This window comes from Cydia pomonella, chromosome 9 (assembly GCF_033807575.1).
Source record: "Cydia pomonella isolate Wapato2018A chromosome 9, ilCydPomo1, whole genome shotgun sequence".
NCBI classification, from domain to species: Eukaryota; Metazoa; Arthropoda; class Insecta; order Lepidoptera; family Tortricidae; genus Cydia; species Cydia pomonella.
The window spans coordinates 15,793,848-15,819,734 of NC_084711.1; the positions used below are offsets into that span (position 1 = coordinate 15,793,848).

The 25,887-nt window shown below is 35.7% G+C and overlaps 2 protein-coding genes across 9 annotated transcripts in view; one reads left to right on the forward strand and one right to left on the reverse strand.

Moving 5' to 3' along the window:
- Window positions 1-517: 517 nt before the first annotated feature.
- On the reverse strand, window positions 518-7,083 carry LOC133521495 (protein-lysine N-methyltransferase EEF2KMT). Of its 5 annotated transcripts, none has more exons than XM_061856497.1 (6): window positions 6,944-7,083; window positions 5,457-5,613; window positions 2,230-2,571; window positions 1,808-2,069; window positions 1,395-1,610; window positions 518-720 (listed from the first exon to the last, which is right to left on the reverse strand). In XM_061856497.1, the coding sequence occupies exons 3-6, from the start codon at window positions 2,551-2,553 to the stop codon at window positions 533-535; spliced, it is 990 nt and encodes a 329-aa protein (XP_061712481.1). In that variant the 5' UTR covers window positions 2,554-2,571; window positions 5,457-5,613; window positions 6,944-7,083; the 3' UTR covers window positions 518-532. The 5 variants fall into 5 exon arrangements, with proteins under 5 accessions (XP_061712481.1, XP_061712479.1, XP_061712482.1 ...); XM_061856495.1 differs by having other exon boundaries at window positions 6,900-7,039; XM_061856498.1 differs by lacking the exon at window positions 6,944-7,083 and having other exon boundaries at window positions 5,457-5,679.
- LOC133521486 (uncharacterized protein YdcI) overlaps window positions 2,977-25,887 on the forward strand; it is a 28,753-nt gene continuing 5,842 nt past the window's right edge. Inside the window, exons 1-13 of one of the 4 annotated variants that reach the window (XM_061856476.1) lie at window positions 2,977-3,113; window positions 6,237-6,365; window positions 6,965-7,003; window positions 11,921-11,947; window positions 12,354-12,443; window positions 12,538-12,627; window positions 19,105-19,436; window positions 19,925-20,078; window positions 20,438-20,664; window positions 21,149-21,394; window positions 22,679-22,913; window positions 23,922-24,043; window positions 25,392-25,539. In XM_061856476.1, the coding sequence (XP_061712460.1) occupies window positions 3,090-3,113; window positions 6,237-6,365; window positions 6,965-7,003; window positions 11,921-11,947; window positions 12,354-12,443; window positions 12,538-12,627; window positions 19,105-19,436; window positions 19,925-20,078; window positions 20,438-20,664; window positions 21,149-21,394; window positions 22,679-22,913; window positions 23,922-24,043; window positions 25,392-25,539 (1,863 nt within the window). In that variant the 5' untranslated portion in view covers window positions 2,977-3,089. The remainder of the gene's footprint in view (window positions 3,114-6,236; window positions 6,366-6,964; window positions 7,004-11,920; window positions 11,948-12,353; window positions 12,444-12,537; window positions 12,628-19,104; window positions 19,437-19,924; window positions 20,079-20,437; window positions 20,665-21,148; window positions 21,395-22,678; window positions 22,914-23,921; window positions 24,044-25,391; window positions 25,540-25,887) is intronic. The other 3 variants (XM_061856477.1, XM_061856478.1, XM_061856479.1) reach the window with 3 other exon arrangements.

The following is a 25,887-nucleotide window of genomic DNA, read 5'->3' on the forward strand; positions in this document are numbered from 1 at the left end:
GAGATGCTTTAATAATTTATCGTGATCGTCGATATTAACACAATTTATCGTCACAACGATTTTTTTGTTTAAGTTCCCGATTTCTGTACGATGTCTGGGGGCCTACCGGGAAAATCGAAATTCGCAAATTGCGGGGATCTTTCTCTCTTACTCTCACTAAGACGTAATTAGAGTGACTGAGAAAAATGCCCGCAATTGACGACCTTCGATTTTCGTGGTAGGCCTCCTGGACCAATTTAAGATTATTTTTTTGTTTGAGTATACAGTACATTACATTGGTATAGTCAGGGGGCCTACCGCGAAAATCGAAATTCGCAAATTGCGGTGATCTTTCTCTTTTACTCTCACTAAGACGTAATTAGAGTGACAGAGAAAAATGCCCACAATTGACGAATTTCGATTTTCCCGGTAGTCGCCCAGGATCTAATAATGGTATCCTGGGGAAGTTAAGGAAGTTCTTCATATATTACATGCATACCTATATAAACACATATGTATAAGTATATCATATTATATACTTACACATATGTGTTTATATAGGTATGGTATGCCTGAATTTAATTTCATTTAATAGTGAGACGGGAAATAAAGAGCAAAAATATACTTCAATGTTTTTATTTCTTATTATTTTTAATAAACATCTATGTTTATTGTTGTAGTCCCAATCAATTAATTCGCTGCACTCCAATGAAATTTCAATAAACGTAAACTCATTATTATCTGAAATGAATAAAAAAAAACAAAAATAAATAAAACCTTTTTTTTGTGAAACGTAAAATAATAATGTACATATATTTTAAGACATTAGGGACTTGTACTATGTATTAATAAAAATATTTTTTTCATTTTTAGGCTTCCGTACCCAAAGGGGAAAAACGGGCAGGACCCTATTACTAAGACTCCACTGTTCATCGGCCTGGCTGTCACCAGGCTGTATCTCATGAACCGTGATAGCTAGACAGTTGAAATCTTCACAGATGATGTATTTCTGTTGCCGCTATAACAAAAATACTAAAAAAAGAATAAAATAAATATTTAAGTGGAGCTCCCATACAACAAACCTGATTATTTTTGCCGTTTTTTGCGTAATGTTACGGAACCCTTCGTGCCCGAGTCCAACTCGCACTTGGCCGGTTTTATCATAAATTGTAATGTTTAGATTATTATATTTGACATAATTATTGTACATGTATATTCATCATGATCATAATATAAATTCATATAGATTAACGTACAATAATGTATACTGAAATTTATTATTGCAATAATGTATAATATGTATAAACCAAAGTAATGTATACAGATGTGCAACATGCGACTGCATGATATTCATGACATTTGTAAAATATTTAACAATAGTTATTCTATTAAACTGAATTCAGATTTAATCTTACCCAATGTTTTTCGAAACTCATTAAAAGTGTCTTCATTGCGGATAACGCTAGCAATGTATACTTCTAATTCAACATTCTTGACAAATAACCTTCGTAATACATTACAAAGTGGTTGTAGAATTGAAGGGTCATATACTATGTCTGCTCCAATTACAACTTCTGGCAAAAAGTGACTAGGCATTTCATGGTCATCATTCCAATCCAACATCATCGCTTCTGAAAAGTGACCATAATAAATAAAATGAAACAAATATTAATTAAAATTAACAACTCTTTCGATACAATTATGGAACAAATCAAATTATACATATAATATATTTTACTAAATATATTAATTTTTTTTAGAGATACCGTATTTACTGTAAGTCATAAAATGAATTTATGTTATGCTAGTAAAGCATATAATTTATTACCTATATTTGACTGACAATTTCTCTCTGAACCAGATAAGTCGTTCATTTTTGCACCACTGGAATCAGGAAAATTAATAATAATATTTTCCTTTATTGCTTTCAATACATCATCATGACAATCAGTTAAAACTATAGACTTGATTTTACAGTGTTTTGCTATGGTGATTCCAGTAAAACCAACTCCAGAACCAAGTTCTAATACTTTTTTATTTAAAAATATATTTTTATTGCATAACGCCCAGTCTGCTAGCATCAGAGCAGCCTGAAAACATAGTCAACATTTAGATGTAGCTAGTGTAGGTAATAATAATCTTCAGCAATATAATTGTTTGCATTAGAAGGAAATAAATTACTAAGCCAACATGCTATGTGAATGCCAAATGTATATCACCCCATTTATTTGTGATGATGCGGTGACTAACCTTAACAGGCTGATAATTTACCTCCCAAGTTCGCATTCCAGTGGTCCCATTCACAACCATGTTATTAGTTTCCTTTATTGTAATAATATCTCGAAGGCTATCGCCAATAACATAGTGACGGTAGCAAAACATGCCTGAGCTTTCACTTTTCATTGCTGAGCACAAGAATTCGTAAATATCGTCGTGAATTTCTTGATAAGGTTCAATAAAACCGATCAGTTTCTTGAAAAAAAGTTTAGAGAACTCGTTTTTAACTGGGTAGCGTTTTAATAATTCACTGCGAACTGTTGCATCAAGAAATGCTCCTTGGTTATTCCATGTCATTACTTCTGCATCTTCAGGCTACAATAAAATAACATTACACTCTTAGATCAATATATTTTTAGTAATACATTGAAAAACATTTTACTCATTATATAATTAACTCACCTGTAGATAAAATGTTAATGATCCTTTGAAATAATTCCTTATAAGGGAATCTAAAATATTGTCAGCCTTCATGTTTAATAGGTGTAGTATTTTTTTATAAAATACTGATTTAATACAAAGTTTATTCTTTCCAGATATTAAGGTTATGAATATGAACCATGTTATAAACAAATAAATGTCAATGTCACGTCCGTCACGTCGTCACGCCGCTTCACAGATAAAGACAAGTTTTACTATCGACTCCGTAAATAACATAATCGAGTAAAATAATCGTCGTAGAAAATCAACACTATTGAATGCATTATCAACACGCACGATGATAAATATTATTATTCAAGCGAAACTAACGAGTCAGCACTTCAATGCTGTACATTTTACTGTAACTTGTGTAATAACACTGATTAAGGATACGTTAATGTTATTTAAAGGACATGGGATCGTGCCAGTCGTGCTTGGTAAGTATTCTTTTAAATAATTGATCATTTTAACAATTTTAACAGATAGTTATTGTCATTACTAGGTAGGATATTATGTCTACTTTAACTATCTAATCGTAACGTTTCCGAGCTGGTCGTGAGTTGTTGGTTTTTTTTTTAACTATAATTACTTATATATATATATATATATATATATATATATATATATATATATATATATATAAATTAATATGTATATGAATTAATTGCTGTACCCTTACAGGACAGGATCTGTATTCAATGTAATACATATTATATAAGTAATAAAAATGTTATGTTATGTTGTTATTGACGTTTTTTAATACGAGAATAGGTGAGTAGAGTAAAAATAGTAAAATTCGTTATCATGTTTAAATCTACCTTCATTTTGACAACGGAGTAGTGATGTCATACATAATTATTTTGTTACATTGATATCGATATTATATTAATGTGTGGGGGTTCCCCTTCTGATATGCATGCTCCAGCCCTGCTCTGAATAATATCCTTCTCGCGCACACTATCCTGTCTAATGTTTTCGTAAATTGTAATTTTCCACCATTTCATTTTCCAAAGAATACCTTTTGTCATGCGAAAAAAAAACCTCTATCCGTATCCAGTACGTGTCGTATTTCATATAGTGTATTGGTTGCTTACTCGTTGTCATCTGATACTGCTTGCGTTGTGTTCAACATACGCAATAAGCAGTAACAACAAAACATCATGCATTTGCAGGCTCCTTTTTAGGGTTCCGTGCCAAAAAGGTACAAAAGGAACTCTTACGGTGCGACTCTATCCGCCCGTCCGTCTGTCTGTCACATTGCTAAATATCTCGAGAAGTATTAAAGATATCGATTTGAAATTTGAGATAGTTATGAATAACTCTATCCCAGATACATTAATTGTGTTATTTTTTTTTTAATTATGGAAAATGCCCAATATAAAGAGGGGGCAAAATTTTGTCTAGTTACTAGGTCAGGGGTCGCCAAATGGCGGACCGCGGTCCGCATCCGGACCGCCGACCCATTTTGTGCGGACCGCGAGAACACAGCAACTTTTGCACTACAGAGTACGTAATTTAAAATAAAAATGTATCCCCCGCATTATCTTTGTTGACGTCAATTTGAAAACGGCCGGGCGAAGTCACTAGCTAAGATAGTCCAGATAGTCCGCAACAAAAAATGTAATTTTTCTCATTGATATGTAGAAAAATACCTTTGTTATTTCTGTAATTACATTTGTTTAATAAATATTTTTTCTATAAAATGTTGTGCGGACCGCGATGGTCAATTCATTTCTTAAAACAGACCCCGAGCGAAACTAATTGGTGACCCCTGTACTAGGTCAAGTGGAGTATCATTTAAAAGAGCTCAAATTGAACATTACAAAACAAGTTTTTTCATAGTGAATAAAAATTAACTTATGAAGGAAAATGTAAAAAAGGGTATAGAGATATTTTAAATCCTGAGGATGGACATAGAATAAAAAATAAAGGTACCCAAATTAATACTTACTATTTATATTGGTCTAAAGATGTAAAATATTGTTTACTGTACATATGGTGCTACTTTCCCGCACAGGTGCGGGAATGAGCACTTTCCGTGCATATGTCGAAACTTTAAAGAGCCCTATCAGCCATATGTACTTTAAAACGTTGTACGATACACGTGCGAATAGCTCCCTTCGGTCGTGTTTTAATTTATCACCACTCGTTGCGAATTTCCTATTTTATGTACTTGTATATTTAATACACGCCATTTATTAAGATAATTTAAAAAAAAATACATTTTCAAGTTTAAACTGTACATTTCTTATCGAATATGTAGTTTGACATATACATATGACACGATAGTTGACAATGTTTAGAAAATTGCATGCAATTAGTTGCAAGCGGTATTGGCCGGGTACAGAGGATTTGGCGGGAAAACAAAAACGATCGCAGCGCTTGATGTGGCCAAAGTTGGCGAAAACTCTCACGGCGTTTCGGTAGTTCTCAGTTAGTATGTTCGCGATAAACTCAAAAACTACTGTACGGATTTATTTATTTATTTAGACTTTATTGCACAAAATATATACAACAATATACAAATGGCGGACTTAATGCCAAATGGTATTCTCTACCAGTGAACCATAGGGCCAAACAGGTGCAGAGAAAGAAATATATTGAATGAATAAAAGAAAGCAAAGCATACTTATAAATTACATAAATAAATACATAATAACAATATATAAACTACCACACATTATAGAATACATACTATAAATATAATAATGATGGATATTATTCGAACTCTTGTTGTAGCAAATGCTTTACGCAATCAATTCGCTTGAAAGAAAACTTACTTGGAGCTTGTCTAATATTTAGAGGGAGTGAATTCCAAAGACGACTAGTCTGGACGAAGAGTTTTACATGTGGTTTTCATCTATCAATAGACCGACGACCGGTCTGGCCTAGAAGGTAGTGACCCTGCCTTGAAGCCGATGGTTCCAGGGTGAAATCCTGTTAAGGGCATTTGTATGATGAGCACGGATATTTGTTCCTGAGTCATGGGTATTTTGTATGTATAGTATATATAATATATGTCGTTGTCTAAGTACCTACAACACCAGCCTTATTGAGCTTACTGTGGGACTTAGTCAATTTGTGTAATAATACTAATAATACTAATAATGTCCTATAATATATATTTTTTTATTTATATTATTTAATAGAGTGATTTTTGAGGAAGGTTTAGGTGCATAATTTATTTAGGTTTTGTGTAAATTGGTTTAAGGATAACTTACTATACTCATTCTTATCTTCTGAAAAAAGATCATTTGCAAAGATATTTACACGAATATAATATTAATCATTAACAAATTAAATACGTTAGTTACATTGAGCATTTCATACGGATTATATACATAAATCGAATCAAAACATGTTTAAAATAACTTTAATATGATCGAGTCTTACGGGAATAAAAAAAACGTAACAGCTAAACATTTTATCTAGCATATGTCCACACAGATGTAACGCATGTTTTTTAATGAAATAGTATAGCTAATTTATACAGTATACTAACATTAAGTGATTGTGATAATAATTCGCATTGAATTGATACACTTTAAATGATTTTTAAGGGGGGTAATGATTCAACATCGAGTATATTGGATAGGTCTCGGTCACCTAAACGAGTTGAATGCACACAAACTTGTACTACACGAGTAAGAACGCCAAATCCGACTTCATATAATCGGAGTGTTGCACAGGTATAGTATAATTCTCAATTTTTAACTTAAGTAATATTCTTTTTTAATTCCGTAAAACCACCCAACTATAGTCCAAAGCTCCCAACTATGGTCCACAAATAAACTCAATTTTTCTCGTTCAGGTGTGTATTTTACTATATTTTTGTAGTTCTAAGACAAAGTCTGTTTATAAATGGAAGGTAAAACTAGGAGTAAACCAAAAGGAACATTGGTATAGATACTTAGTTTCCTTTTGAACTTGTGGACCATAGTTGCAGTATTGGACTATGGGTGGTTTTACGGTTTTCGGGTTAAAGATATTTATTATTCTCAAAAGAAATTAACATTTCACTTCATGAGACTTAAAGTTTTGGACTATGGGTGGTTTTACGGTTTTAATATGCTCTGGTAGTTGTTTCGCTAAATAATTATATCGTAGGTTTTTTAACCGAATCTCAACCCCAAACAATATAACTTTAGTAAGTTGAGTAAGTCAATAAAGCAAGTAGTGAGTTATTTGTTGTAATGTAATAACAACTATAGTCTGACAAACACCTTTTTCAGTAGAAAATTTTCTGTGGAACGATAACTCTTCGCACCTATTTATTTATTTTTTACAGACTGCTCCATTTGCGCATCCACAGAACGAAGACCGCATTATATATTGTTAGAAAAATACACTTTTCATGGTTGTCTATGCTCCCTTCCTATAAAAAGCTAGGTGACCATAGAGTTCTCTCTCTCTCATTTCTGACAAGCCGCCTATGTAGCTGTAAGTTATAATATGTGTCGTCCATTAATTTATTTTAAAACATAATTGAAATACGAAGTCTCTACAGTCGTTGTGTGTACCTAATTCCAAATGCATATTAATTATTCAATATAATTCCTGCATGAAGATGATTGTTTGATTTGTGTCCGTCACCACGAAAACCTTCCTGCGCTCTCAACTCTGCTAAAAGGTTAGTGGTCCAGAAAATAAAGGTCTACTGTTTTATCCCATGAAGGGTTTTTACTGTTAGAATAACAGGACCTGTGAATAAAACTTGAGTGTTGTCGACTTTCACGAGCACGAGGTATAACCTCAAAATGGCGGAATCACAATCATCAAATCATTTTGCTACTTCTACATTAATTGAAAAGCTGCACGGACTGGATAATTATTTATCTTGGAAATTTGCAATTAAAATGATGTTAACATTGGAAAATTTGTGGGGCTGCGTCGATGGTTCCGACGCGGACGGCGGCAAGGACGCGAGGGCGCTGGCGCGCATCTGCCTTTCAATTCAACCCAGCTTATATCAGCTTGTAAGAAATTGTACAACATCCAAGGATGCCTGGAAAAAGCTCGCTGACGCCTTTGAAGACAAAGGACTTTACAGGAAAGTACTCTTACTCCGACAGTTACATAGAGTTGAGTACCACAATTTCTCCTGCATGTCTGACTACATAGAAGGTGTGATGAAGCTCGTCGCCCAGCTCTCTGATATAGGGAAGAATATTGAAGATGGCGAAGTGGCCGAAATATTGCTCTCCGGATTGCCAGAAGAATACAATGTTTTAGTATCTGGCTTGGAAACAGCTGGATTAACAAACACACTCACTAGTGAAATCGTCCGTACTCGACTTTACAGGAAGATCATCGAAAAAGCAACATTCAGACTAACAATGATACATCAACAGCGTACATGATAAAGAAGAAGAACACCAAGCTTTTATGCTCATATTGCAAGCGCAATGGACATGTGGCCCGCAGATGTTTCAAGAGGAAACGTGAGGAAGCAAAGGCAAATAAAGAAGATCACACATTGTATGCTGCTGCCTACTCCGCATGTACCTCTGAAGACTTCATCATTGATAGTGGCGCAACGGTTCACCTAGCAGGAAATCAAGAACTTCTTCATGAAACCAAAAAGAAAAAGTGTTTGATATCTATTGCTAATGGAGAACAGCTTAGCAGTGAGCTCATAGGTAAAGTTCCTCTTAATGAGAAAACTTGTATAGATAATGTAATTTTTGTGCCACAGCTGGCAAGTAATTTATTATCAGTAAATCAAATCACTGAAAAAGATTGCATTGTCGTTTTTGATAAACAATCCTGTAATATTTACTATAAAAATTCATGTAAAATCACAGGCAACTGTTTCTTATCTGCTAACAAAAGTAATGGGCTTTATAGACTTAAGTTGCAAGAGCAGCACATTCCCAAATTAGGTCACTCTGCGTCTCTTCACTCTAGGCAGGGATTACAGAGTGCCAATGCTGCCGTGCCCGCGCCAATGCATCTTTGGCATAGACGCTTAGCACACCTGCATCGCGACGGTATGTACGTTCTGGGTGGAGGAGATCAGTGTGTTGGTGTCGTTTTTCAGAATAAACACGATTTGCCAAGCAGCTGCGTGCCATGCCTTACTGGGAAGATGTCTGTGACACCTGTTCCTAGGCAAGGAAGTGGACGTGCTACTAAACCACTGGAGCTGATCCACAGTGACGTGTGTGGTCCGATGCAAGTCAGCACTTGGAATGGAGCCCGCTTCTTGCTGACATTCACTGATGACTGTACCAGGAAAAGCTTCGGTTATCTCATGAAGAATAAGTCAGAAGTAAGTTCCCATTTTATTGATTTTAAAAATATGGTAGAGAAACAGACTGGGTTACATATCAAAATTTTACGTAGTGATTGTGGTACAGAATATTGTAATAGTAATTTATCAAGTTTTCTTAAACGTCATGGTATAATACACCAAACGACTGTCCCTTACAATCCAAACCAAAATGGTGTCTCGGAGAGATTAAATTTAACAATTCTTTCGAAAGCTAGAGCTATGTTGCAGGAAAGTGGTTTGGATGATCGTTACTGGGGTGAAGCTGTGATGACAGCAATCTATTTAAAAAATAGATCCCCTAGTAGATCATTATCAAACAAAATTCCGGAATGCGAGTGGACTGGGTCAAAAGTTGATCTGAGTCATTTGCGCGTCTTTGGCTGCAAAGCATATTCCCATGTGCCACATCAGAAAAGACGAAAGCTTGATGCTAAGGCTAATCTATATATATTTGTTGGTTATGGTGAAACATGTAAAGGCTATAGATTAATTGACCCCAATAATCCTCGCAAGGTAATTTACTCTCGAAGTGTAGCTTTCTTAGAGGATGAATTTATGGACAAGACACCAGTTACGAGGCAGGCTAGAGAGCATTTTATTATACATGATCAATTAAATTTTACCAATTTTAATAATAATTGTTATAATGATATTTTACAAAATAATGGTGATCATGTAGCAAGTGATAACTGTGATACTAGTGTTAATGAGAACTGTGATATTAGTGATAAGTCTAAAATAAGCTCTAAAAATGTTTCAGATGCGGATGTAACGCCAACTGCGCAGTCTCCGCTCTCTGATCAGTATCTGTCGCTTGATGAAGATGGTGATGAGGGTGATGTGAACCTGCACTCAGACACTCCATCCTCTCTGCCAGACCCATCACTTCGAGGAGGAGAGTCGATTTCACCGGTTGCTGCCGATGCGTCGACATCTCGCCCCGTTCGCAGTACGAGAGGTATTTTCCCAGAGAGATTTAATGATTTTGAACTGTTGTCGCTATATGTCACTGATAGTTATCAAGATGAACCACAAACATACTCCGAGGCTATCAGTTCCCCTGAAAAACATGAGTGGCTTACAGCTATGAGAATCGAACTTGATTCAATGGTAAGAAATAATGTATGGGAACTAATAGACCGGCCTATGAATCAGAATGTTGTTAAAAATAAGTGGGTTTTTAAAAGAAAATTAGATTCTGCAGGTAATCTTGTTAGATACAAAGCTCGTTTGGTTGCCTGTGGTTACAGTCAAAAAGAGGGTAAAGATTTTTCAGATATCTATGCACCAGTAGTAAGACATCAAACCCTCAGACTTTTGTTTAGCATTTCAAATCAGCTGGCTCTACATATGGATCATATAGACGTTACAACCGCGTTTTTAAACGGTAATCTTGATGAAACAATCTATATGGAGCAACCGGCTGGTTTTAAAACAGACAAAAATAGTAATAAAGTATGTTTATTGAGAAAAAGCATATACGGCTTGAAGCAAGCAAGTCGTATGTGGAATGTAAAAATTCATCAAGTGTTAAATGAAAATGGCTATAAACAAAGTAAATGTGAGCCTTGTGTTTATGTTAAGAAAACCAAAGAGGAATATATTATCTTAGCATTATATGTTGATGATTTTTATGTGTTTCATAATGGCTGCATTGATAAATTGCTTTTACTTTTAAAGAACAATTTTGAAATTCGACATTTAGGAAATTTGAAAAATTGTCTTGGTATGAAAGTAACTGTAACAAACAATATCACTGTATTAGATCAGTCAGACTACATAAGGCGCATTTTAGCTAAATTTAATATGAGTAATTGTAAACCTGTATCTACTCCATTGCCAGTAAACTGCAGGCTGGATAGATCTGATAAGCCCTGTTTAGAAGATGAGAAATATAAATACAGACAGCTTTTAGGGTCACTTATGTATTTATCAGTGTGCACTCGCCCAGATATATCTTACGCTTGCAGTCAGCTGAGTCAGTATAGTACATGTTTCGACCAAAGTCATTGGCGTGTTGCTAAACGGGTACTTAGATATTTGGCTGGAACAATAAATTATGGTCTTTGTTTTCAAAGAAGTCGTAGTTTAAATATTGTAGCTTATGCCGATAGTGATTGGGCAAATGACTTGTCGGATCGCAGATCTTATACTGGCTATGTTATAAAAATTGGTGAAAATGTGATTAATTGGGAGGCTAAAAAGCAGAGATGTACAGCCCTGTCAACATGTGAATCTGAGTATATTGCCATAAGTGATGTATGTAAAGATATATGCTTTGTTAAGAATTTCTTGTCGGAAATAATTGACAAACATTTTGATGTTACTGTATATAATGACAATCAGAGTGCTCAGAAATTGTTATTAGTTAAAGAATATTCCCATAAAAGAACTAAACATATTGATTTGCGATACCATTATGTTAAACAGCTGATACAGGATAAGAAAATCAATGTTATGTATTTACCTACAGATAAAATGCTTGCTGATATATTTACTAAGCCTTTGTGTATTGAAAAACATACATGTTTTGTAAAGGGTCTAAAATTGAAATGTATAGAATGTTAGTGCATTCATTGACATTTGTAATTTTGCTTCTTCCTTTTTAGTTTATTAACATGTATGTACCAATAGCTATCACAGAGTTTTTTATTACAGGAGCATATAAGGAGGAGTGTTAGAAAAATACACTTTTCATGGTTGTCTATGCTCCCTTCCTATAAAAAGCTAGGTGACCATAGAGTTCTCTCTCTCTCATTTCTGACAAGCCGCCTATGTAGCTGTAAGTTATAATATGTGTCGTCCATTAATTTATTTTAAAACATAATTGAAATACGAAGTCTCTACAGTCGTTGTGTGTACCTAATTCCAAATGCATATTAATTATTCAATATAATTCCTGCATGAAGATGATTGTTTGATTTGTGTCCGTCACCACGAAAACCTTCCTGCGCTCTCAACTCTGCTAAAATATATGAAAGATTAAATCAACCTGTAGTAAGTAGCATCATTAAAACAAAATATTTGAGGTGTTTTTCGTTAACTTGTAACTTGCAAGTTGACTTCTTCCACAAAGTCTGCCCTCAGAGAACAAAGCCCAAACAGTCATATTTTGCGATTGGCTTTGTACCCTCTGTAGGTATTTCGCTATTAAAATTGTGAGTTGTGGGTCTAAGTCATATACTTACTTGATCGTGTGTATTTATAACATGAACAGGGAATATATATATATTATATAATAATTTTTTATTAAATTAATTAATGAGTTTAAACTCTGGATTTATTAACATTGAAAAAAATTAATATATTATCAGGCAGTACCTAAGTAATAAAAATTATGAATGGTGTATATTTACATTTTACATGCCGCACAAATATAAAAGATTTGTATGTTTTATTTTAGAAGCATGTCGTAATACCGGTACGCAATGTTCAACCTACAGGAAATTACAATAGACTAACATTTACCTTAGGAAGTGGTACCAGTACAAGGGTAAGCACAAGCTAATTAATTGGTACTTATGCTCATTGCTCATGTAATATTTTAAACAGAAAACAAATTAAATCAGGGATTTGTTTAATTTTAGACACGAACCGTACAACAGACGTGCAATGTTCAACCAATTATAAATGATAACAGACCAATATTTACCATAGGAAGTGGCAACAATTCAAGGGTAAGTAATATTTTTGATATTTTCAATATCCCATAGTACCTACGTGGATAGAAAATCATATTACTCTAGGCAATATCTGGGGCCCGAGATTCATCAGTGTCCCTACACCCCTGTATTTTTTAGCAGAGTTGAGAGCGCAGGAAGGTTTTCGTGGTGACGGACACAAATCAAACAATCATCTTCATGCAGGAATTATATTGAATAATTAATATGCATTTGGAATTAGGTACACACAACGACTGTAGAGACTTCGTATTTCAATTATGTTTTAAAATAAATTAATGGACGACACATATTATAACTTACAGCTACATAGGCGGCTTGTCAGAAATGAGAGAGAGAGAACTCTATGGTCACCTAGCTTTTTATAGGAAGGGAGCATAGACAATCATGAAAAGTGTATTTTTCTAACACTCCTCCTTATATGCTCCTGTAATAAAAAGCTCTGTGATAGCTATTGGTACATACATGTTAATAAACTAAAAAGGAAGAAGCAAAATTACAAATGTCAATGAATGCACTAACATTCTATACATTTCAATTTTAGACCCTTTACAAAACATGTATGTTTTTCAATACACAAAGGCTTAGTAAATATATCAGCAAGCATTTTATCTGTAGGTAAATACATAACATTGATTTTCTTATCCTGTATCAGCTGTTTAACATAATGGTATCGCAAATCAATATGTTTAGTTCTTTTATGGGAATATTCTTTAACTAATAACAATTTCTGAGCACTCTGATTGTCATTATATACAGTAACATCAAAATGTTTGTCAATTATTTCTGACAAGAAATTCTTAACAAAGCATATATCTTTACATACATCACTTATGGCAATATACTCAGATTCACATGTTGACAGGGCTGTACATCTCTGCTTTTTAGCCTCCCAATTAATCACATTTTCACCAATTTTTATAACATAGCCAGTATAAGATCTGCGATCCGACAAGTCATTTGCCCAATCACTATCGGCATAAGCTACAATATCTAAACTACGACTTCTTTGAAAACAAAGACCATAATTTATTGTTCCAGCCAAATATCTAAGTACTCGTTTAGCAACACGCCAATGACTTTGGTCGAAACATGTACTATACTGACTCAGCTGACTGCAAGCGTAAGATATATCTGGGCGAGTGCACACTGATAAATACATAAGTGACCCTAAAAGCTGTCTGTATTTATATTTCTCATCTTCTAAACATGGCTTATCAGGTCTATCCAGCCTGCAGTTTACTGGCAATGGAGTAGATACAGGTTTACAATTACTCATATTAAATTTAGCTAAAATGCGCCTTATGTAGTCTGACTGATCTAATACAGTGATATTGTTTGTTACAGTTACTTTCATACCAAGACAATTTTTCAAATTTCCTAAATGTCGAATTTCAAAATTGTTCTTTAAAAGTAAAAGCAATTTATCAATACAGCCATTATGAAACACATAAAAATCATCAACATATAATGCTAAGATAATATATTCCTCTTTGGTTTTCTTAACATAAACACAAGGCTCACATTTACTTTGTTTATAGCCATTTTCATTTAACACTTGATGAATTTTTACATTCCACATACGACTTGCTTGCTTCAAGCCGTATATGCTTTTTCTCAATAAACATACTTTATTACTATTTTTGTCTGTTTTAAAACCAGCCGGTTGCTCCATATAGATTGTTTCATCAAGATTACCGTTTAAAAACGCGGTTGTAACGTCTATATGATCCATATGTAGAGCCAGCTGATTTGAAATGCTAAACAAAAGTCTGAGGGTTTGATGTCTTACTACTGGTGCATAGATATCTGAAAAATCTTTACCCTCTTTTTGACTGTAACCACAGGCAACCAAACGAGTTTTGTATCTAACAAGATTACCTGCAGAATCTAATTTTCTTTTAAAAACCCACTTATTTTTAACAACATTCTGATTCATAGGCCGGTCTATTAGTTCCCATACATTATTTCTTACCATTGAATCAAGTTCGATTCTCATAGCTGTAAGCCACTCATGTTTTTCAGGGGAACTGATAGCCTCGGAGTATGTCTGTGGTTCATCTTGATAACTATCAGTGACATATAGCGACAACAGTTCAAAATCATTAAATCTCTCTGGGAAAATACCTCTCGTACTGCGAACGGGGCGAGATGTCGACGCATCGGCAGCAACCGGTGAAATCGACTCTCCTCCTCGAAGTGATGGGTCTGGCAGAGAGGATGGAGTGTCTGAGTGCAGGTTCACATCACCCTCATCACCATCTTCATCAAGCGACAGATACTGATCAGAGAGCGGAGACTGCGCAGTTGGCGTTACATCCGCATCTGAAACATTTTTAGAGCTTATTTTAGACTTATCACTAATATCACAGTTCTCATTAACACTAGTATCACAGTTATCACTTGCTACATGATCACCATTATTTTGTAAAATATCATTATAACAATTATTATTAAAATTGGTAAAATTTAATTGATCATGTATAATAAAATGCTCTCTAGCCTGCCTCGTAACTGGTGTCTTGTCCATAAATTCATCCTCTAAGAAAGCTACACTTCGAGAGTAAATTGCCTTGCGAGGATTATTGGGGTCAATTAATCTATAGCCTTTACATGTTTCACCATAACCAACAAATATATATAGATTAGCCTTAGCATCAAGCTTTCGTCTTTTCTGATGTGGCACATGGGAATATGCTTTGCAGCCAAAGACGCGCAAATGACTCAGATCAACTTTTGACCCAGTCCACTCGCATTCCGGAATTTTGTTTGATAATGATCTACTAGGGGATCTATTTTTTTAAATAGATTGCTGTCATCACAGCTTCACCCCAGTAACGATCATCCAAACCACTTTCCTGCAACATTGCTCTAGCTTTCGAAAGAATTGTTAAATTTAATCTCTCCGATACACCATTTTGGTTTGGATTGTAAGGGACAGTCGTTTGGTGTATTATACCATGACGTTTAAGAAAACTTGATAAACTACTATTACAATATTCTGTACCACAATCACTACGTAAAATTTTGATATGTAACCCAGTCTGTTTCTCTGCCATATTTTTAAAATCAATAAAATGGGAACTTACTTCTGACTTATTCTTCATGAGATAACCGAAGCTTTTCCTGGTACAGTCATCAGTGAATGTCAGCAAGAAGCGGGCTCCATTCCAAGTGCTGACTTGCATCGGACCACACACGTCACTGTGGATCAGCTCCAGTGGTTTAGTAGCACGTCCACTTCCTTGCCTAGGAACAGGTGTCACAGACATCTTCCCAGTAAGGCATGGCACGCAGCTGCTTGGCAAATCGTGTTTATTCTGAAAAACGACACCAACACACTGATCTCCTCCACCCAGAACGTACATACCGTCGCGATGCAGGTGTGCTAAGCGTCTATGCCAAAGATGCATTGGCGCGGGCACGGCAGCATTGGCACTCTGTAATCCCTGCCTAGAGTGAAGAGACGCAGAGTGACCTAATTTGGGAATGTGCTGCTCTTGCAACTTAAGTCTATAAAGCCCATTACTTTTGTTAGCAGATAAGAAACAGTTGCCTGTGATTTTACATGAATTTTTATAGTAAATATTACAGGATTGTTTATCAAAAACGACAATGCAATCTTTTTCAGTGATTTGATTTACTGATAATAAATTACTTGCCAGCTGTGGCACAAAAATTACATTATCTATACAAGTTTTCTCATTAAGAGGAACTTTACCTATGAGCTCACTGCTAAGCTGTTCTCCGTTAGCAATAGATATCAAACACTTTTTCTTTTTGGTTTCATGAAGAAGTTCCTGATTTCCTGCTAGGTGAACCGTTGCGCCACTATCAATGATGAAGTCTTCAGAGGTACATGCGGAGTAGGCAGCAGCATATAATGTGTGATCTTCTTTATTTGCCTTTGCTTCCTCACGTTTCCTCTTGAAACATCTGCGGGCCACATGTCCATTGCGCTTGCAATATGAGCATAAAAGCTTGGTGTTCTTCTTCTTTATCATGTACGCTGTTGATGTATCATTGTTAGTCTGAATGTTGCTTTTCCGATGATCTTCCTGTAAAAGTCGAGTACGGACGATTTCACTAGTGAGTGTGTTTGTTAATCCAGCTGTTTCCAAGCCAGATACTAAAACATTGTATTCTTCTGGCAATCCGGAGAGCAATATTTCGGCCACTTCGCCATCTTCAATATTCTTCCCTATATCAGAGAGCTGGGCGACGAGCTTCATCACACCTTCTATGTAGTCAGACATGCAGGAGAAATTGTGGTACTCAACTCTATGTAACTGTCGGAGTAAGAGTACTTTCCTGTAAAGTCCTTTGTCTTCAAAGGCGTCAGCGAGCTTTTTCCAGGCATCCTTGGAGGTTGTACAGTTTCTTACAAGCTGATATAAGCTGGGTTGAATTGAAAGGCAGATGCGCGCCAGCGCCCTCGCGTCCTTGCCGCCGTCCGCGTCGGAACCATCGACGCAGCCCCACAAATTTTCCAATGTTAACATCATTTTAATTGCAAATTTCCAAGATAAATAATTATCCAGTCCGTGCAGCTTTTCAATTAATGTAGAAGTAGCAAAATGATTTGATGATTGTGATTCCGCCATTTTGAGGTTATACCTCGTGCTCGTGAAAGTCGACAACACTCAAGTTTTATTCTACACGAACACAGGTCCTGTTATTCTAACAGTAAAAACCCTTCATGGGATAAAACAGTAGACCTTTATTTTCTGGACCACTAACCTTTTAGCAGAGTTGAGAGCGCAGGAAGGTTTTCGTGGTGACGGACACAAATCAAACAATCATCTTCATGCAGGAATTATATTGAATAATTAATATGCATTTGGAATTAGGTACACACAACGACTGTAGAGACTTCGTATTTCAATTATGTTTTAAAATAAATTAATGGACGACACATATTATAACTTACAGCTACATAGGCGGCTTGTCAGAAATGAGAGAGAGAGAACTCTATGGTCACCTAGCTTTTTATAGGAAGGGAGCATAGACAATCATGAAAAGTGTATTTTTCTAACAGTATTCCATGTCACTTTATTTTATGTTAGGATAAAGGTCCCTTGAAGTTCGGTAATGTATTTCCCTTGTCACAAGTCCCTGTCCTCTGGTTCGTCGATTACCACGTGTACGGATTTCCGATAACCAGACTAAGTTGTCCGATTGACGAAATATCAGATCATCGTTAACAATATTTATATTTATTTATTATATTTTAGAAACATACAGTCGTTTACAAACAGTACTTATACAAAATTGCTGAAGTTTAGACCTAGAGTTTCATTTTTTACATAAAATCACAGTCTGTTTTTTTTTTTTTTTTTCTTTAAGATTACAATTTTAAATGTTACCCAAAACTAAACATTTGAGAGCGTAAAAGAAAACATGCATAATTACATTTATTACCTAAAGAAAAGCACGTTTTAAAGTATTAATGGAACAAGTAAATATATCTATGTTAGAGAGCTTGTCAGTTTCGTTAAATAGTTTGCAGGCACGTCTTATGAATATATTTTGTGCATAACACGTTCTACTGTTGGGAATCGAGAATAACCTTTTCTTCTGACAGTGGCGCTGACGTCTACGAGGAACTCTGAGCTGTATTTGGTGTAGTAGCGAGGGGACATCTAATATATTGCGCATAATTTTATAGAGTAAGACGGAATCTGCGATATCTCGGCGGTTACTAAGTGTTTGAAGTTTATGGTGGATCAGTGATTCGCTATAGCTAAGATGTGTGTGACCAGTTCTAAAATATATTAAGAAACACTTTGTTTGGAATTCCAAAATGTATTTATTTTATAGTATATTGGTAACGATGTCCTGATATTACGTGGAACGGAAAAGTATACAGCGAAAATCGAAGTTCGTCAATTGCGGGCATTTTTCTCTGTCACTCTAATTAGGTGTTAGTGAGAGTAAAAGAGAAAGATCCCCGCAATTTGCGAATTTCGGTTTTCGCGGTAGGCCCCTAGGCCTAGCACGTGAGGGCCCTACCGCGAACCACGTTCGCCGTGTTGCCTCTCTGGCGCACTTGTAAATTCAAACGTAAGTGTGATAGGGAGGCAACACATCGAACGTGGTTCGCGGTAGGTCCTCTGTTGACCGGGCCTCCCTACAGAAAGTACCCGGCGTTCATTTACAAATAACAACTGTCGACAACTATTATTCACAACTATTACCAAACGGCACAACACTGGTTTGCTTGGTGTATTTTAGTATTCGAACGTACAAACAGCTGTCGGAGCCGTGCTGCCACTGTCACTGTCAAGTAGTCAACAATTAATTAACTTGTCGCTCTCGGCGCTTTCGTATTTTTAGGATTGACTACGTTACGTTTTGCTTTTATACCGATTTCTTTTATTTACTTAAAGTATAGGAAGAAGAAAACCAGGCTAAACTATTTTTTTTTCATGCGCTGCAATGGAAAAACCTACAACTACTACCCGAAAACGGAAGGCCGCGGTTGCAAAACAAGAGCCATCAACAAGTAAAAAACTTAAGACTGATAAAGATGAAATATTTAAGGTGCCAGCAAAACCGGAGTCTAAACCCAAAGCCACAGCTAGTAGATCGAAGAAAATAGAAACAGTGTCAGATCAATCAGATGACGATGGACATGAAAATACCGAGCATATTGTTACATGGGATGAGGCAGAGGTGCTATCGCAGGTTGAGAGGGTGCCGTTATACTTGGCTAAAAGTTTTGTTTCTCTACTAAGTATAGGGTGTACTTTACCCTTCATTTGCAGATACAGAAAGACTGAAGTGGACTACTTAATGCCAGATCGGTATGTTTTATTAAGTTTTATTAAGTTCAATTTTATTACTTATAGTAGGGTAAGCATCCTAGTGCTTGACATGCTAATGCTCAATATATGGCAGCCTGCTGACACCTCTAATGAAAAGACCTAAGTTTTTAAGGTAATATCTAATGGGACATAACATAATTTTATGCATGTATTGAAATTTAGTTGATTAAGTGATGGTGAAATATTGTTAATAAAATAAATTGCCAGTTATAGTTACATCTCCCAATTACATTATCAGGCTCAGTAATTACTATACATGGTGTCATTCATGAAGATGCATGCCTTGACTCGTAATTCAAGGTTAGATTTGACAAATCTGTGCATCATCACAGATGACACAAACTATACCACAAGTTCAGAACCATAGTAAACCATACTAATAATAAGACAACTAGTAAGTTTTGGTTGTCACCTGATGAAATGAAATACTGTTTACAGTGACAAAATAAATAATGCTTTATTTTTAGGCTTCAAGAATTGTTTGAAAGCTACCAAAACATTACTGCTTTAAAAAAGAAAACTAAAACTGTAATGGAGACTTTGAGAAAATCTAAGAAATTGACACCAGATGTTGAAAGAAGTCTTTTGAATGCTCGGAATTTATCAGAACTTGATTTAGTGGTAAGATATATTTTATTGTATTGTACAACAAGCAGGTTTGATGTTGAGTAGGACCTTGAGAGCTCCTGTGATGTGATGTTTGCTCTCTACTGTATGTGGCCATACCGTTGCATTCCTGCACATAATAGGTTGTCTCTTCTGTCTCCATGCCACCTCGGTAGAGGAGACTGTCTGTCAAGAAGTAATGAATGATACTTCTTCAAATGAATTCATTCTTCATATTGCTTCTGGTAATGAATTATTTTTAGCTTTATTGGCTTGTTAACCTATTTACGGCGAAGAACACCATATGTGTCTTCATTTTGTACTGTAAGCAGGGCGCCTGCAACCGAAACTATCAATTTTTTAAATATTTTCAGTATGCCCCATTAAAGACCCACTCCTTGTCACTGGCAGAAAAAGCGCGTAATCTAGGCTTAGAGCCTTATGCCATGAAGCTGCTCAATGGAGACTATGTAGATCTACGGACATTGTGCACTGATAATGATGAGCTGTCCTCAGTGGACAAAGTGGAGACACATGTGACACACATCATTGCTGATGTTATTTATAAGGATACAAGAGTACTTGAACAGATGAGAAAATTGTAAGTTTATTTTGAATTAAAAGGCATTTATTTATAGGCATGCATTCTACCAGTTTTGCATGTTGAACTCCTATTTATCCAAATAAATATTGTAATATAGTGTATCATAGTATAGTGTTTCAAATCAATATGTACGAGTATCATTATGTTACTCGAAATAAACGAATTTTAATTTTTAATTGTAAATTAACTTATCACAATAAATAAATAAGTAAATAAATTCGCAATAGACCCACTAATATTATGATTTAATAACATGCATTTTCTTTGCCATAAGGCCATAATGTACCTAAAATAAATTCCAACATAATCTCATTATTATCAGTTTATCATACTTACACAAATCATATTATAAATCTTGAAGCATCAAACATCCAAAATATTTACTTCAATATTTCTGTGATAAAATTTTGAGAAAAACCAATTGAATTAACAGGGTTTGTTGATAGGACTAAAATTATTTCAATTGTTTTTTCCATTACAGGAAAGAGGAAACCAGATTCACAATTCAAACCAGCCGCACCAAAAGTTCAACAAAACCAAAGGAAACTGAGAATATGAAAACGGACACCAAATCTGACCCTGAAACTTATAAAGTGTATTTTGAGTGGAAATGCCCAGTGCATTTCGTTAAACCACATCAGACCTTGGCAGTTAATAGAGGAGAAGATGAAAAAATACTTAGTGTTAAAATAGTGGTACCTGATTGGTTTCATCAAAAGCTGGAGAGGTATGAACTGGTATATGGTACTGATATCTATTGAATACATGTAATGTCTTATCCATATGATTCCCATCAAAAACTGGATACGTGTTACAAGAGTCTAATAAATTTGTACCTACAATACAAGTATACAGCAATCACATACCATATTTAAGTGGAAACGCTGCTGTATTATAACCACGCTGTTTGTCTGCTATTAAAATATAAAATGTAACTAGAGTATAGAAGGCTCAAATTCCTTTGAATTTTGTAAGATTCGATGACTCCAGCTGTTTTATTTGAATCAATGCATAAAAGTTATAAAACCCTAGTCGCGTTTAACATTAAAATCTTCAGATCATAATTAGTCTGTGGTGTGATTTAGAAATTTGTGGTGAAAAGGGGTGAAAGGGGAAATTTTAATGTTTCATAAACGTGAACGGCCCTTAAAAGTATTCCATTTAATAAGTATTTCATTTTAGTGAACACAGTACAGATCAGTGGTTCCCAAAGGTGACCGAGCTCTGACCCACCTAACAAAAATTGCCAAATTAGGACCCACCTCTTGGCAGTCTTAAATAGGGAGCATGAAATATTATTAGTACCGGCTGTTAACCTGATCGGTGGGCTATCAGCAAGTCGCCTTATGTTCCAGGGCCCACTCAAATTTCGCTCGCGACTCACCAATGGATCGCGAACTATAGTTTGGGAAATGCTGGTATAGATTAACGAGCCGATTTTTATTTTGTTGTAGAATGTTTTTTGTTACTGGTTTCGATAAAATTTGGTGGATAAGTAGATAAGAGTTCCCTATTCTGTAGGGCTAGGATGGTTGGCTCTTTATCATTTGTCACCATGCCTGTCACTTTCTAACAAGTATGTAAGTGCGAAAGTGACGCATGACTTGACAGATGATAAAAATGAACGTCTGTACAGCAGCGGTATCATGGTTCACGACTGGTACACGACTTTATTGCCCATATATTAAGTTAGTGTATACATATTTTTGGCACGTTGTCCGTATCGATATTTTCAGACGTGACCGTACAATATAAGTGCAATTTCACCGTATGTCATAAAAAATCCTCGAAATCGTATGGGATTTTTCGGGACAACTTGTGATTTCGTATTTATTCCGTCCTAAACGAGGAGCTCCTTAAAAATACGACAACAACAACGCCTCCAATAAAATTGGCGTTAAAAGCAACACAGCGGCGATATAGCATCTTCTACCGCCTGGTAAAAACCGTGCGTTTCCACCGGCGTCGCAAATACTCGTATGTAATGATGAACTGTTTAAAAATCTTTCAGATTTTGTATGACGTTGTGGAAGAGCAATCACTGGGTACACAAAGGTGTAGAAGACGCGTACAACCGCCTTATCAAGCCGTGGCTATCAAGAAAAGTTAGAACGGACCTGACCACAGAAGCACATAAAGAAGCTGTGAAGACTTTTACGACTAATCTGGAGAAGTATTTGTTGACTGAACCAGTAAAGAATAGGAGGATAGCAGGATTGGATCCTGGGTTCAAAGCCGGTTGTAAGGTAAACATTAATTACTCCCTCTGGCCAGGTGGTCCTACCACTACTACTATTGAACTTTTCTTTCGATTGTGATCCGATCGGTAGGACGGAATTAAAATTCCGTGTAGTCCGATTAATCGAACTAATAGGAAAAAAGTTCATGTGGTCCGATCGGTAAGACAAAGCGGAATTTAATTCCTGGTAGTCCGATTAATCTGACCAATCGGAAAAAAGTTCACGTGGTCCGATGGGTAGGACAAAGGCAGTAGGACCACGTGGCCAGAGGCGAATGACCCCTCTTAGTACTGACATTGGCACAAAGCCATTTATCAATAAATATGATTTTTAATAATAGTGTCATGAAATTTGAGTACTCAGGAAAAGTGTCGGAAATGATAAGGTTAGGTGCGGTAAGAGAAACTATTATCATCATCTGAGGCATTATAGACGCGGGTGGGCCTTATACTGGTCAAGCTATTCGTGGTTTTTCTTTAACTTGTCACTCCTAAGGTCCTGACATCCTGGTATACGCCATCCAACCATCTGTGCTTGGGCCTGCCTTTAGCCCTTTACCTCTACGGCTAAGAGAAACTATGGGGCAAGAAAAATAAACAGAGATACTTAAAGGTATTAATAACTACATTAAATGATAATACTAAAAATAAAACTAATGCATAAATAAAATTAACTTTAAAATACATAGAAATATTTTCCTCACGTCGTTTCTCTTGCCCCAAGCAAAATAAACTGTCTCATACATACCTGCCCTTAGTAATTTTTATTTGCGTGAAGCCCAAAAGATTCAGTAGAAAGAGTGAAGGTTCCTAGTGGTCGCAGGACGCGAATGCATATATGCATGCCCTTTGGCATATAGTTTTTACTTTTTCACCATAGGTATTTGGGTCCTAATTCAGGATAGTTCAGAATTTTTGTTAATCCAAAAGTTACCCGTATTCCATCTAGTTCATTTTAACTTGCGTAGCGACCTAACTTTTATAGTTTCGTTAATGATTTTTTACTTGATTTCAGATAGGCATCATAGATTCAGATGGAGAAAAGCTAGAAGCTTGTACTATTCATCCAAATTTAAGACAAAATATGCAATTTGATCCTGCTGCTGCACAATTAAGAAATCTATTAACCAGACATAAGTAAGTAGAGCTAACATTATTTTAATGTGATTTTTACAAGCTTTTATTTAACTTGCAATATACCTATGTATGTAAGTAACTATGTTTGTACAGATCAAATGTTGTTAGTTACATTTGACCCACTTCCCGGTTTCTGATGAAGCTGAAAATTTGCATGCATATGTAAGTCGAGTGACAATGCAATAGGATGGTATCATCGAGCTGATCAGATGATGTAGACAGGAGGAGGCCATCGGAACTCTGTGATAAAACTACGCAAACTAATCGTGTTTGGGGTTCTTTAGAATTGTTTCGATGAGTATTAGTTGCCTGTGGGAAGAAAAGTATAGTCAGTGATAAAAGCTTCTACCAATAATTAAATTTTTGCCAAAAAATTATTAATTTTATATTCAGGCCTGCTACTTGAGGACAGGATAACACAAATGATTTTAAGACATGTAGGTGACTGTTTAAAAAACAGTGGTGCCTCCGAGTTTGACAGCTGAAGTAGTTAGCGTTGTTCAGTAGCATATACTTCGTGCATAGAAGTACAATAATATAGAGATGAAATGGGGGAGGGGGAGATGACCGAACGAGATGCTGTTATGGAACTTTCAGTACGAGTAGCGGAGTTTAAAGGTCCCTTTTTAGGGTTCCGTAGCCAAATAGCAAAAAACGGAACCCTTATAGATTCGTCATGTCCGTCTGTCTGTCCGATTATTATAGTTTTTCTTAAATAACTCGTAAACGGTGGCCCATAGCAAAAAAAATGTTCTTTCACGCAATTTAATCTATATAAAATTGCATACAAGAAAGATACCGTACCCTTTTTCGCTAGGATCAACATTTAAAAAGATATTATAATATATAACTATAACTATGACTACTGATAAGCTATATAACTAACACATTTATGGACCATTTGTTGTCTATAATAAAGAAATTTTAATTTGATTTAATTACATAAATGCACATAACGTTGGTATAGGCAAAGAGAATTGATTGTAATACAGAGGTAAAGTTAAACGAGCCCCTTGGTTTGACGTCCAAAACAGATGGCGCTGTACTACGCCGTATGTTTTGCGGTCACTGAATTTTCAATCGTCAAATTTTGTCAATCAGAGATATCGCAAAATGTATGGAGTTGTACAGGGCCATCTCAATTTGAAGCACGAAATTGTCTTAGATTTTACACATCTTAATCAATGTATTTTTGGTATAGGTTTACATTTTAATTACTTTTTAGGTTAACTGAAGGAGATCCCTCATATCCCCTTTGTAATTTCAATTATATATCTACTGTAACCTCTCCTTGTGTCGTAAAATATATTGTTTATTACATACTTCGTTGATGGTTTTTTTTTTTCAGTGTGGAATTAATCGGCTTAGGGAATGGCACGGCCTGCCGCGAAACGGAAGCGTGGCTCAAATATCACCGTATATCGGACTCCATTCCTGTCATTATCGTGCCGGAGCAAGGAGCATCGATTTATTCCATTAGCAAGGAGGCCCAAAAGGTATATCGGCAGATGTAAACATCTTAATTTAACTAACACGTTAACGTTTAGTTTGCATTGATATTTTCAGTTAATCGTATTTTATGATTGTTGATGTGTTTTCTTTTGCTTGTATGTAAATTCCATGTTAACGTTTAAAACTGCCCTTGTGGCCTACTTGCTGAATAAATGTTAAAGTTGACCCTTTGACCATCAAAGGCGTGAAGTGACGCGCGCGGCTACAACTCAATATCAACCTTTGTACGTACCGACAAGGGTCACGATGACGCGCCACGCGCGATAGGCCTGGCGTACAAAGGGTTAATGTGTTCGTTGATCATCTTGAAAATCTTGAATTAAACCCACAAA